Here is a 14410-nt window from a genome sequence, read left to right on the forward strand (position 1 = left end):
AAGGGCTGCGAATGGTAGATCAATTTCAGACCCTTGTGGAGCACATACGTTCAACAGGGTAGACCATTCGTCAAGAATCGATTACATTCTCCTAGATTTTAAACTTTGGCCCAAATGCGGGATATGGAAGTGTTACCCACTATGGATAGCGACCATAACCCTCTATCTCTGATCCTGACCCCTTTGTGGTCGGCATCAAAAGGCCTGCAGGAACCATCTGTGCAGCGCATAGCTGGGGAAGTACATCCCTCAAATTGCGGGAGACGTCTGAAATGGCGCAAGGTTACCATGGATGAAGGGAAGATCCAGACTATAGGGGTACTTTTGGCAAATGCCGTGACCAGGTTGGAGACCGCCACCTTGCACCCTCAGGAGGTATCCCAGCTGTTTTGTGACACCATCAATGTCCTGGGAGAGTTATTTTTAATTCGCAGCCGGGGTCCTCCAGCGAGAGAGTGCCGGAGATATGAGGGCATTCCGGGCTGGTACTCAAGGAAATGTCGGAGGGCAAAAAGGACACTGTTGGAAGCAGTAAAACTTAAGGGACCAGCGCTGATTCAGGTTGCAAGAAAGGAGTATAAGCACGCTGTTAACGAAGCCAAGAATGAGTGGGAGGACTTGTTCTGGCGTAACCTGAAGGAGGCTAGTGCAGGGAGGGATTCCAAGGGCTTTTGGGACCTAGTAAGAGCTAGGAATAGGCCACTCGATACCCTTATAACTTGTAATATACCAGAGGAGGCATGATTTAGTCACTTCTCCCTCCTCTACTCTACCAACCTGGATCCAAGGGCAGGGCAGACCAACTTTTCTCCTATGGGTCCCTCTGGGTTGCCTGAGGATCTCACCTTTACTGGTAAGGAAGTGGAGAGTGTGATCAAATCCTTAATCCCCAATAAAGCAGCAGCCCCAGACGGACTACCGGGGGACTTACTTTGCCTCAACCTCGTGGAGTGGGGGAGGCTCATTTCATCATTACTAAATGCAACTTTTTTGGTGCGGATCTCCCAGACTCTTGGATGGGAGCTGAGGTCGTCCCTGTCTTCAAAAAGGGGAGTCGGGACGACCCAGCAAATTACTGCCCGATAAGCCTAATCGACTCCACCCAGAAGGTGGTAGGAAAGGTGGTTCTGGGGAGAATACTCCAGTGGATTGACGACAACAAAATCCTCTCTGACTACCAGGCAGGTTTTAGGACCGGTACGGGGACTATTGAGCAGTCATTTAGATTGCTGCTCCTTTACTGGATGGTAGTCGTGCTGGGCAAAGACAGTCTTTATCTCGCTTTTATCGACTTAAAGACTGCCTTTGACTTGGTGCCCCGGGATCGCCTGTGGAAGGTCCTGTTAGATCTGGGGATGCCCGCATATATAGTGTCCCTATTGGTGAAGCTCCATTCTGGTAATTTTGCGCAGGTGAGATGGGGTAGGCAGGGCCAAAAGACAGCTAGAGTGCCAGTGAACAGGGGCGTCCACCAGGGTTGTGTTCTAGCCCCCACTCTGTTCTCATTGTATGTGAACGGAGTGGTGGAGCATCTTCTGGAAATTCCATCTGACTCACCAACCCTGGCGGGCAAGAGAATTCCAACTCTCCTGTTCGCTAACGACACCCTTTTAATCTCCGAATCCCCCATCAGTCTACAGAGGCTGTTGGACAGTTTACAATCTTTCTGTGTAAGTAGAGGGTTACTGATTAACACAAAAAAGACAAAGTATTTGATATTGAACCCCCCCAAAAGGCTTGGTCGGGCACCTGTACTCAACTTGGTTCCCCTGGAAAGGGTAAAGGAATTTGATTATCTGGGCATACGTTTAACCAATACTATGCAGTGGAACTCCCACCTACAGAAGATGTTATTAAGTCACAAAAGGGTGGTGGGGGCTCTTCTTAAAGAACAGCGGTCGTCCTCTTTTAAACCCATTGCCCCTGTGCTAGATATATATGAGGCGAGAGGTGTCAGTGCAGCACTTTATGGGGCAGAGCTTTGGCGAACCCATAATGTTGACCAGCTTTCGTGCTCAGAGAACAAATTTCTGAGGGACCTAATGGCTCTCCCTCAGAGTACCCCAATGCTCCCTCTGCTTTTAGATTTGGGATGCCGCTCTATTAAAGATCAGGAAAAGCTCCGTCCCATATTACTTTGGGCCAGTCTGTGGAGGGTGCCAGAACTTGCCAGTTATGCGGAAGGCTTGAAGGAGGTATTGCCATTGTCTGGTTGGTCTAAAATCTGGTGGCTTAGGGATGTCAAATTCTTGCTTGGGGAGGCTTGGTTAACTAGATCTGCCCCTCCAAAGTCTGTCCTTAAGAATATCTATTGGAACTGGGTAGCTGTGAAGAGCAGCACTAACCCCAATCACTGTAGAGCAACCAGTGAGTTCCTCATGATTAAGGACGTGCCCCTCCATGAACCCTACCTTGATTTAATCTCAAAATCCAAAGATAGGGCCTTGTATTTTAAGTTCAGAATAGGTACGCTGCCAGTGGGTGAATTGACTGCCCGCTGAAAAATCCCGGCCCAAACTTCCCCTTTTTGCCCATTCTGTGTGCTTAGGGTTGAGTCTGTTGCCCACTTCCTATTTGAATGCCCCGCCTACAAACTTCCGCGATTGAGGTGGTTGAAACCATTGTGCAAGGAGCTGGGCACCAGACAACACATAGCCGCAATGCGTATTCTGAAGTCCGATTTATTTATTTATTTATTTATTTATTTATTTATTTATTTATTTATTAGAAAGTTTTGTATAGCGCGAACAAGACCCGTAGGTATCAGAGCGCTTCACATAAAGAGCATATTAAAGGATTAATACATACAGTCAACAATGATCACAAAGCAAAAATATGAGGTAGATGCTTATAGATAGATAACCCCCCGACATACCATAATGCATTAAGAGGTCGGTTAGGCACACTTATATAACATAATTATCTACGCAGACCTGTACGGGGTAGCGAATTATACCTATGGAAGATAAATGTATAAAGGCTGATTTAAATCATAATCTAACTACTTAAACATGTCTGAGGTAGAAAATTATATGGCTTTAAGGAGTGATGTAAATATGAAAGATAAATGTATCGAGGCTAACTTATATCATATCCTATCTACGTGAACATGTATGAGGTAGAAAATTAGATGGCTATAGGATGGGAGGTAGTATATGGGTTCACATTGATATGAGGTAGCATTTAGTGTATAGCTTAGTTCCAGTAGTGACGCCAGCCTCAATAGTACCACCCGTCTCATATCGTTGAGTATCTTACAGCTTCTACCTGTTGAAGCTTCCCTTCTGGAGGCGTGAGTGTTCTGAAGTAGAGCTGCACTTGGTCGTAACCATGTTCATTAAACCTGTGTAAGGTATTTACTCATCAAGAAGCTCTTCACTTCCCGCTTAAATGTTACAGTATTCAGAATCTTCCTAATGCTTGGTGGGAGAGAGTTCCATATTCTGGGGGCGGCTCCTGAGAACGCTCTGTCATAAGTTTTTTTCTTTCTAAAAATGGCTGGTCTCAGTAGCAACTCCTTGGCGCTCCTAGCTGGTCTGTTACCTCCTGATAGCTCAATTTTCTTGGCTAGGTATCTTGGCGTGTTGTAGTGAAGCGCTTTATGGGTAATACATGCTATTTTTAGTTGAATTCTGGCTTCAAAGGGTAGCCAGTTTAGTGCTTTTAAGTGAGGGGATATATGATCAAATTTCCTCGATCCCGTGATGAGTCTTGTCGCTGCATTAAGGCAAGCTTTTAGTGGCCCTGTGGACGTTTTTGGTAAGCCAGCTAATGTGGTGCAGCCATATTCAATCCTAGATATAGCAAGGGATTGTATTGCAAGTTTAAGATCCGCCTCTGAGATGAAGGGTTTCAATTTTCTCAGGTAGTTCAGGTGGAATCGTGCACTTTTAGCCATTGAGTTAATGTGTGCTTTCATGTCAAGGTTTTCGTCTAAAGTGATTCCTAGCGATTTAGCTGAGTTGATTAGGGTTGGGGTGCAGTTGAGCGCCGTCACCAGCTTAGTCCATTCCTTTATTTCTGCCTGGCTCCTTGTTGGTGAGATTAGTAGAAACTCTGTTTTTTGGGCGTTTAGCTTTAGATGATTGGAAGTTAGCCATTGCACCGCTTTTTTTTAGCGTCTCATTCATTCGCTCAATGTCTTCAAGGGAGGCGATCTTTATATATATCTGTGTGTCATCCGCATACATGTGATAGGACATATACTCGGCCTTTGTTCGTGTGCGGCATGGCTAAATTTCTAAATTGGGCTTGGATGATTAGATTAAAAGGCTAAATGAAATTGTTTAATGGTGGTCACTTTGTTAGACCCTTTTATCTGTTTTATTGATGTTGTGTGTTTTTTTTGTCCCTGTGAATGGTTTTTTACTGTGTTATGTAACGCTTTTTAAGATATGTTTTTATCGAAATAAAGCCAATTTGATGGATTGCAGATCTACTGCTCTTAAAACCTCTTTATTAAAATACCTTTCCTTTCTAGCCCCCTTACCTATCAATCCACACAGCAATTGGCCTGGCAGTCATGGCAGCTAGTATTCCGAATTACTCAAAAGCAACCCGATTTCTGTTTTTATCCACATTTAAAAATAAATACAGACAAGAAAATAAATGTTTGCTGTCTATATGTATCTGTAAAAATCAGTAAAAACGGAGAACATGGAGCCTTACATACAATACCCCCCAATTTCCTCACACCCCTCAATTACTCTTACCAGACAGTAGTTGAGATCTACCAGGTGGCCACATGATCATCTTTACATACGTTTGCTAAACATTACCTCACAACTTAAGCACACATTGATGTATACTCTGCCAGGCGTGTGTTGCATGACCAGTATTACTCAATCCCACCTCTGACAGGGTATTTCTCTTGAACTCATTAATATGAGGAATCTGAGAGCTGGTATCTATCAGAAGAAAACGTGACTGCTTCGGTAAATATAATTGTATTGGATACAATATCATCTTATAGATTTTCTCAATGCACTCCCTCTTCCTCTGAGTTACTGTTTGGATTGATAAAATCGTATGGTATGCAAGCACACTATATACGGTATTGGCGCTGTCATCAGTGCTGTCTTGTTTCTTCTCTGTGTGCTTTGATGGGGCACAGTTGCCAGATGGTGCCTTATTTGCTCCTATCCCCTCACATCCGGGGTGGGCCGAGTCATGGCTGTGGCCACATGGCACCACTTGGCAGTGCTGGAGAGCTATTGCTGGGGAAAAGTTTCTCGGCCTGTCTGGCACCTCGAGTATATTCATAAAGTAAGCAGTTTGTGGCAGGATGTGGTATCCACCAGAAATATTGTTACTGAAGATAAGTAATGTATTCTTATCAGTCTCTGTTCAGTTTCTATGTCCCTCCTTCACATCTATTCCTCCAGTTGACTTGCTTATTTTTTTAACTCTTTTCTGATTCCTCATCTTTGGCACCTCACCTACCTACATTTCTTCCTATCTGTCTTAGTTCAACCGCTGCCAAAAGGTGATCAGGTTCTGAACTTTTCGGATGCCGAAGATTTGATAGACGACAGCAAACTGAAGTAAGTTATGTGTATGGCACAGAATGTTGGGGCATGGTCACTGATGGCATGTTAAGGGTTATAGAGTCTCATGCTAAGAAAATACTAATGCCACTGTCCAGATGGGCATGTTTTTGATGCTTCAGCGTTCTGGGGGGTCATTGCTTCCGGGAAGAAAGTTAGAGTGAGATGGGAATAGATTGTTGTGACAACAATAGAGGGTCGTGGGAATTCTGGATTCTAGATTTCTGAATCTGGAACCACGAAGAAAAGGTTGAGAGTACTGGTGCCTGGGTTTGGCAGTGAACTGCAGCCATGGTGAGGATGGTTGTTGTAATTTTCCTCGATGAATCTATTGTAGATTTATGTGCTTGCAAAATCTTGCCATCCAGTACTTCGATCGGGAATAATTGAAAATGTGTGAAAAACACCTCATGGCCATTGACTCAATTATGTCTACTCTTAGACACCTTTGCAACATCTCCTCAAAGAGATCCTAATTGTACCTCAAAGTGTTAGTTTATGGAAATTACTCGGGTTGTATTAAGCCATTGCTTTAGACAATCTGCAACTGAATATCTTTCCCCTTTAGAATTGTTTCAAAAAGTCATGTACATTGATAATGGGTGTTCAGCTGCAAAAATGGATTATATGTAAGCAACATATTAATGCAGCTGTAATCTGACTTCTCATACTCCAGTTTAAGGTAGCGTTATGTCTGATAGAGAATTGTAACTGTAGATTCTTCACCTTGGAACATTCCTCAGGTTGCAGACTGGATCTGGAAAATCTAGAGTACTCTCCCTGCGTGCCGGTATGCCATCCACGTTGTACCGAAGGCAATACACAAGCGAGCTGTAAAGCTTCTAGCAGCACGGCACAACAAGGCATAGCGCCATTCCTGATCACAAAGGAGATCTGGGCCCCTGTTGCAGTCAGTTTTGCGCTCAGTCGCCTTCCAACCGCCAATGCATTCTTTAACTTCCTCCTCTCTGACCTCTTGCTTCAAGGCCCAGCTCCTTCACTTCTCCAGCAGAGCTAGAGGTTGGGTCTGCTCCCTGCCTTCCTGAATTCCTTGGCGCCAGAGCGACCCATGACCAACTTAATAAGTTCCATCAGGTCATGCAGTCCATTTTTCTCCACCACCTCCCTTTGGCACAACTTGGGGCCCTATGGAGCCGAGAGGTGCCCCAGCTAGGATACCACCAGCGGTGCCCCTGGATCCAGACTGACTGGCGCTGAGGCCTAGGCTTAAGGCAGAGCATGTCTTTGATACTCTGCAACTGACGTCGCTGTCGCCACCCGACCACATAGAGCCCATTCTCCTGTCCAACTTTGAGATGGTGCTTCTCACATCAACTCTGGCCAAACCTCATCAACCATCCGTTTTGAACACGATACCTTCACCCCATGATAGACCAGAATTGGGTTTTGGGGTGGTGATGACGATCAGTTCCATAACCTATCTGATGAACTGTCCCAGTCTTATAATGAGGACTACTAGTAGGAAGAGCTATGAGATGCCAGTATACTGGACTCGTCTTCAGATTCTGGCCTGGTTTCACCTCCGGGACCTGCTACGGAGGAAGGTTAATCTTTCGCCATGTTGGAGAGGGCAGCAGTGGTCCTAGAGTTGCAGCTCCCTTCTATATAGTTCAAGGCCAACGACTTGACAGAGTTGCTTCAACTGGGGCTATCCTTTGCAGAGCCCCTGCTTCCATTCAAAGAAGCCCTTCTGGAGCTCCTCCTGGGGACTTGGGCCAAGACCTGCGCAGGTGTTCCAGTGCACAGGATTATTGCCTGTCGCCAATGCGCTGTTTTGGGAGATCCAACTTTACTCACTGAGCAACTGAGACCCTGGTGGTGCAGGCCTCGGCAGCCAAAATCAATCCCAGCGTGTTCCCTACCACCTTTTCTGAAAGGCAATCCAAGAAGCTGGATGTCTTCAGAAAGAGGATTTTCTCTTCCCACTGCCTAAGAATTTGGTCAGTGAACCACTTGGGCTGGTGCACTCACACCTTGTGGGACATGGTTGTGCAAGTGCTGCCAATGGTCTTGGCGGAGGCTGGCGCCATTTTGAACCAGACCATTCTTGATGGCTGGGAAGCAGCAAAGTTCACTACCCGTTTGTTTTGGACACCACTGACTCACTGGGCAGGGCCTACTCTGAGAACATGCAATCATCACTGATGGATATGCCTTGTGATGGCTCATGTCTGTTCAGCAATAAGGCCAATACAGCACTCATGTGCTTTAAGGACAGTCGGGTCACTGCCAGGTTGTTGGTATCCTCCCTGGAGCCACACCAACAGCACTCCTCCTTTAGTTCTTCCGTAGCTAAAGGAGGGGCTCTCCGCTGCGTCCGCAGTACTGTCCATATTCCCAAGATCATTAGGTTTCCCAGCCTTTTTGAAGCTCTGAATGTTGTTCCCTCAGAGAACGTAAGACTCAATGCCTGTGTATTGTCCAGTTCCCCCACTCCTCAAGTTGTCACAGCCTCCAAGCCTCTTTAGCATTCCCACAGCACAGTCATTCTGTTGGCAGCAGGATCAGACACCAACCGCCCCAATAGCGAAATACTACATCGGACAAGTTGATGCTTCAATGGGGTTATACCCCAGGTGTTGCCTGTTGTTCAGGGTGGGTCATGAGCATTTCCAGTTTGATGTGCTCCTCTTTTGTCGCAGTAGTGCCCCTCTGGTGTTCACGAAAGAGATGGCGGTGGTTGCAGCACATCTTTGGAGATCTGGAGTCCCAGTCTTCCCTACCTCGACAACTGGCTGCTGAAGGCAGGCTTGCCTCAGGCAGTCACCCACCTCCAGACTACGGCGTACCTCCTGCACTCACTGGTGTTCACTATCAACATGCCAAAGTAACCCGATTCCTTCTCAGATGCTCCATTTCATCTGTGCTATTTTGGACATGTTCACACTTATCCTCCAGAGGGGCGAGTTCGGGACATTCGGACAATGATCCCAATGTTACAGCCCCAGTCTTGTAACTCAGTGCGATTAACTCTGAGGATACTGGGTCTCATAGCCTCATTCATCCTGCTGGTGAAAGACATCAGATGGCACATGCAGACTCTGCACTGAGATCTGAAGCCGGAGGTGATGGTGGCGAAGGATAGATCCCTTCTGGGCCGTCTGGAAGGGGTAGTGATCAGAGGACTCTGACCTCAGGTCAAAACTGGTCCAGGTGTTCACGGATAACACCACCGCCATGTAGCATTGCAACAATCAAGGCGAGTGGGGTGGTGCACTCTTTGCCAGGAGGCCATGTACCGCTGTACGTGGGTGGGACGTCAGAACATCTTTCTGGTCTTACACCACCAGGAGGGATCTCTGAACACCAGGACAGACAAACTCAATTGTTGATGCCTCGTGGGTCAGAATGGCGCTTACATACAGAGGTGCTGCAAGGTCTCTTCCAAGAATATGGACAGCCTTATATCTATCTGTTCGCCACTGCAGAGAATGCACTGTGTCATCAGTTTTGCGAGTTAGTTTCCAGAGCAACTCTCGCTCTGAGATTTGTTCTGTTTGGAATAGAACCAGTGGTGTAGCTTCAGGAGGGGTGTTTGGGGTGTTACTTCCCCCTAATACATTTATTTTCTGGTAAATAGTTGGCTACCGGTGCTTTCATTCTGCTTTGGTGAGATTTTACATACACACAAACGCACCCACCCACTCCCTCGATCTCTCAGTTTTGAAAGTTTTCAAAAATGTTGGCTATTTTACAAAAATTTGTGATTTCTCTCAACTAGTACCGCTACCAATCTGCATTCCTCTCCTTTCCACTGCCCCTTTAAGCCCTTCTCATGTACACTGCTTGTGGTATGATGTATTTTAACTCTATATTGTTGGAAAATCTAAAGCTTTCACCCCACCTGTGAGAAAATGGAAAATGGAGTTCTGTTGCAGTACTTCCATTTTTTACCTGGCTGTTAATGCAACATTGACTGTACTGAGTCCCTGCTGTCCAGGTTCCCAGTGCCAGTGTTCTTTCCCTAAAACTGTACCCCAGTTGGCCCTTCAGGCCCCTTAAGTCCCTAGTAAATGGCACCTGGGTACCATTGGGCATTGGGACTGGAGATGGTCCCTTAGGGACCGCTCATCTAGGCCACGCAACCTGCAACTGCAGCATGCATGACCTGGTGCAGAAAAAACAACACAGTTGACGTGGCACACTGCCTGTGTCCCATGCCAGTTAGCACTGCCTAAGGTGTAAGTCACCCCTCCAGTAGGCCTTCCAGTCCTAGGGCAGGGTGCACTATACCACAGGTGTGGGCATATCTGCGTGAACAGATAAGCCTATACAATATTTAAGTCAATTTTTCAATATTGTAAGTGCCATGGAAGCCATAGAGATTACATGTGCTGGAAACTCGACAACTCGAATCCCCATGTTGGCTTCTCTGAACCCAGGATTGTTTGGTACCAAACTACTCGTCTTAATAAACCCACACTGACACCAGTGTAGGATTTATCATACAATGTACTCATAAGGCTAAAGTGCCCCCTGAAAACCAACCAACGTTGGTGTGGTCACAGACTGGCTGTAAGCAGCCCGCCATCACCCAACAGGTTTCTGGACCCCTGGGTCGAGAGCCTCTGCTCTCTGGCACCATAAACAATGAACATCCTGGGCAGAGGTGTCACACCTCCTTCCTCAGAATGGGTCCAGTACTCGAGAGGAAAGCTTCAAAGGCCTGCAGTCTTTGTAATACGACCCGCAGCCTCTGCTGCTCTTGAAGAAGGGGGACCCATCCAATCAGGGCTAGGCAAAATTGAGGGTATAGTCACTCCAGATAAGCCGCCCATTGGCCTTACCTGCTACTACCCTAAAACGACCCTAAATTTAATATATAGGTGGCTCACCCAGACCTGGAAACTAGTTCCTACTGACCTAAGGACGAAGAAGCCTGAAGACTACTTCTGACTTGGACTTGGGCCCTGCCCTACCGACTTGTCTCTAGTTTCAAGGACCCTGCGAAGAAGACCACGCCTGTCCTGCTGCTGTCAACTTCCAGAACCTAAGGAAGACAGCCTGCCCATCAACAAAGACCAGTGACTCCTCAGTACAACAGCTCTGTCCACAAAGAAACCTACACAAAGGATTCTGGTGCCCTCTGAGTCCTTTAGTCCTGCCCACTCTGTACCCGAGGCCTCTGGCCCATGCCCAGGTGGACCACCGACCCAGAACAGCTTCCCCAGCAATACAGACCAAGTCCAGCATTGGCTGACCCCTCCTGGACTCCACGACGACACCTGCAGCCTGAATTCAGAGGCTTCCCCTGACCGCAACTGGCTCCGGTAAGAAGAATTCGATGTCTAAAGGCACCCCTGCACTCAGAAGTCCTTGGGCCTGGGTAAGCTGAACCGACGGAGCCCCTACGACCCCATATACCGCTACTTACCTCTACTGCCGCTGGTCTCCCTCCTACAACCTCTGATGCGACGCCTGCAGCCTGTTTGTCTGAAGCACGTTCTCCATTGGACAACATTGGATGTCCGATGCTGTATTTGCATCCTGTACCTGGCTGTCACGGTCCCACTGGTGTGTATGTTCGGTGCTACTTTGTGGTCCTCCCCGTGCTTGCTCTTATGCCCAAAAAATGTACCTACCTGCAAGCAGTATGGCTTTGAGCACCACCAGCCTTGAGACTAATTGGGCTTAACTCTAAGTTCGAGGCATGTGAGCTGTAGATCACATACTTTGCATACTCCTGCCATCTAGTGTTGGGTCCGAATGTTTGTAAGTTGTTTTTCTTCGAAAAAGTCTTTGCAGCCACAAGGTAGGTGACTCCCGCTTTCGGTGATATTGGGCATGGGCATCGATTCCATTGTTAGATTGTTTTTTTCTGCCATCGGGTTCAGAAGTGAATTGCTGTGCTCCGTTTCGACACAGTTTCTCGGGTATCCCTCTGTGCCCAAACCACTTACCCTCGATGGTATTGTTTTTGATCACGTATTTCCTTTCTCCGCGTATCAGGTCATGGTCGGCACTGAGAACATGTTTCCAATACACCTGCTTCGGGCTCCGCACCGAAGCATAGTCAAAACCTTTCCGGCTCGGGGTCGAGGTGTCCACACTCTGGCACCGAGCCGAAACCTTCGGAGTCTAAGCCCAAACCCGTCTGGGGCCCACCTCCTTTAATGCCAAAATCAGCTTCGGAACCGGAATCCTCGGCCCCCAAGACACCGGTACCGAAAACTTCGGCGCCGAAACATATAGATGCTCCAATACCATCGAAGGAGCCCCGTTTAGATGTCCCACCTCCAAAACCGGACCCGAAACAAAAGGAACTGTAATTCACTCCAAAAACTGGACATATTGCGACCAAATTGCCACTCAAACACAAACCTGACTCCGAGGAAGCCCATCACATTCCTTTAAAGAAGAAACATGTGGTTATTAACCCTTCTCCTCCTCCTCCTCCTCCATCATCTCCTCCTTCCCCGGAAACACACTTATTCACCACCACCATACACACCTGATGATCAGGATGACTGGAAAGGGATGGGGACAATTATCCTGCACCTGCAGACCCCTGTAAGGATTACAACACAGATTCTCCCACATGTCACTATCCTGATCTTTACACTACTAAACTTTCTCCACAGATGACAATGTAAGCTATATAAAACTTCTTAAGCAGAGCTGCCGATTATCACGGGGTTCAATTAAGCAAAGAATCTGTAGAGAAGGGTTTCCTTTTTGAAACACTTAGCAGCTCCCAAAGATCCACTCACACACTCCCCATGCTCAAAAGTATGCTAACATTTGTGGATGACCTATTTAAGGATCCTGTTCAGGCACGTATTCTCACCCCCAGGATAGACAAAAAGTATAAATCTGCTCAATCGGATCCTGTTTACATCAAGGCCCTGTTACCCTTAGATTTGTTAGTAGTTTCTAATGCCCGTAAACGGTTCCATTTCTCAAACGTCAGGAGATGCTCCACCTCCGGACAAAGAGTCAAAGTTGCGCCTACGGGAAAAGAGTAACCTCCCAAGCTGCAAATTTCTGGTACATTTCTAACACCTAAGCCCTTTTAGCCAGGTACAATAGGACACATTGGGAAGAAATTGAGCAATTGCTCCAATTCCTACCTTATGAGCACAAGTCCAAAGCTCAAGATATAGTGCTAGTGGGAAAGCCCATCTCTCACAATACCATTAGGGGCTCGTTAGATGCGGCTGACACTGCGGCTAAAGACATCAACACCAGGGGGCTTCTAAGAAGGCATGCATGGTTAAGAAAGCCTGGCTTTAAAACAGAAGTTCAAGCTTCTATTCTTAACACGCAGTTTGACAAACCACACCTCTTTAGTCCTGTTGTAGACACATCCTTAGAAAAGAGGAAAAAGGACACAGACGTGGCAAAATTTATGGGAGCCCTACAGTCCCCTTCTGGCCGGTGTTCCATTCGGTGCTCCTTCTGTTGTGGGGGGTCCAGGAGTACCTCCTCTGACAATGCCCCTACACCATAAAAGGGCAACAATCCGCTCTCTGCTTCCAAGGGTGTCTTCGGAGGGGGCTATAGAGGCAAGAATTGCAGAGGTAGAGGTAGAGGACCTCCCCCTCCAATACCAAACAGTGACTTGCCTACACCCCACCAGGGGGCATCTTTCACAATTCCTACCCGTCTGGCAATCAATAACTACAGACAAATAGTTGCTAGGAATTATCCGTTCTGGTTATTGTCTGGAGCTTACCAATAATCCTCCAAATATTCCTCCACGTTCACACAAAATGTCACCAGACCAGTTACACCTCCTCAAACAAGAGGTGCAGTCTCTCCTTTTGAAGGAGCCATAGAGCCTGTACCACTACAATATCAGAAGTCTCGCGTATACTCCCTGTACTTCCTCATACCCAAGACGGTTCTCTCAGACCTATTTTAGATCTCAGTGAATTAAACCTTTACATATAATCAGACCACTTTCACATGGTGACATTTCAACAAGTGTTCCCACTGTTACAACAGGGTAAGTTTATATCTATTCTAAACTTAAATAGCGTGTATTTCCACATGCCCCCGCTCATCGCAAATTTCTCAGATTTGTGGTAGCGGGCAGCATTACCAGTTCAAGGTACTCCCATCTGGAGTCACCACTGCTCCCAGACTCTTAATGAAATGTCTGGCAGTAGTCGCTGCTCACCGGCAAAGACAACATATTCATGTATTTACATACTTGTGAGAAAGTGCTCTCTTTCTGCATGGTTGCCACGCTTTTTGCAGAATTGCTGATGTGCTTTGACTAAGTGTGCCCTGAGTACCTGCTAACCAGGTACCAAGGGCCTATTTTCTTTCCCTAAAACTGCATTGAACCCTAAACCCTATCGGCATCTCTTGCCACAGGTCAGCCCCTGGTAAAGGGTACCTCAGGTACCCAGAGAAGGCCTCTTTAGGGCTGCAGCACTTATTGTGCCACCCTTGGAGGTCCTGTACTTTCACACTCACACACTGCCTTTGCAGGCTGCGTGTTTTGGTGCAGAACAAAGTGAGGAGTCGACAAGGCACACATCCTGTGTGCCATGCCTTCAACCCACTGCCCTAGCATAGAACAGTCACCCCTCTAGCTGGGTGCCTTATACCAGTGGTGAGGGTGTAGGTCCATGAGCCCTGTACCCCTACAGTGTCTAAGACTCTAGTCCATTCTTAGGCATTGTAAGTGCAGTGCTGCCATTAAGAGTAGATGGTGCTGAATGTTTGTCATTACGAACGCCACAGCACCATAATGGCTATACTAAAAACTGAGTCATCTGAAAGAAACAGGTTAATGTTAGATTCCTTACCTTAGAATATCCCCAGGCGTCAGACTGGATCCGGAAAGTTTTGCGTATCAGTACCCCTGCGCGTCAGTAGGCGTCGTCTGCGGC

General features: G+C 47.0%; 1 protein-coding gene across 1 annotated transcript in view; it reads left to right on the top strand.

Annotated features, from left to right (window-relative positions):
- The window catches only part of MCRS1 (microspherule protein 1), a 329302-nt gene that overhangs the window by 214952 nt on the left and 99940 nt on the right, over positions 1–14410 (top strand). The window contains exon 9 of the mRNA XM_086959133.1: positions 5468–5543. Within this exon, the coding sequence (XP_086815259.1) occupies positions 5468–5543 (76 nt within the window). The remainder of the gene's footprint in view (positions 1–5467; positions 5544–14410) is intronic.

Source organism: Lissotriton vulgaris, chromosome 1_1 (genome assembly GCF_964263255.1).
Source record: "Lissotriton vulgaris chromosome 1_1, aLisVul1.2, whole genome shotgun sequence".
In the NCBI taxonomy this organism is placed as follows: domain Eukaryota; kingdom Metazoa; phylum Chordata; class Amphibia; order Caudata; family Salamandridae; genus Lissotriton; species Lissotriton vulgaris.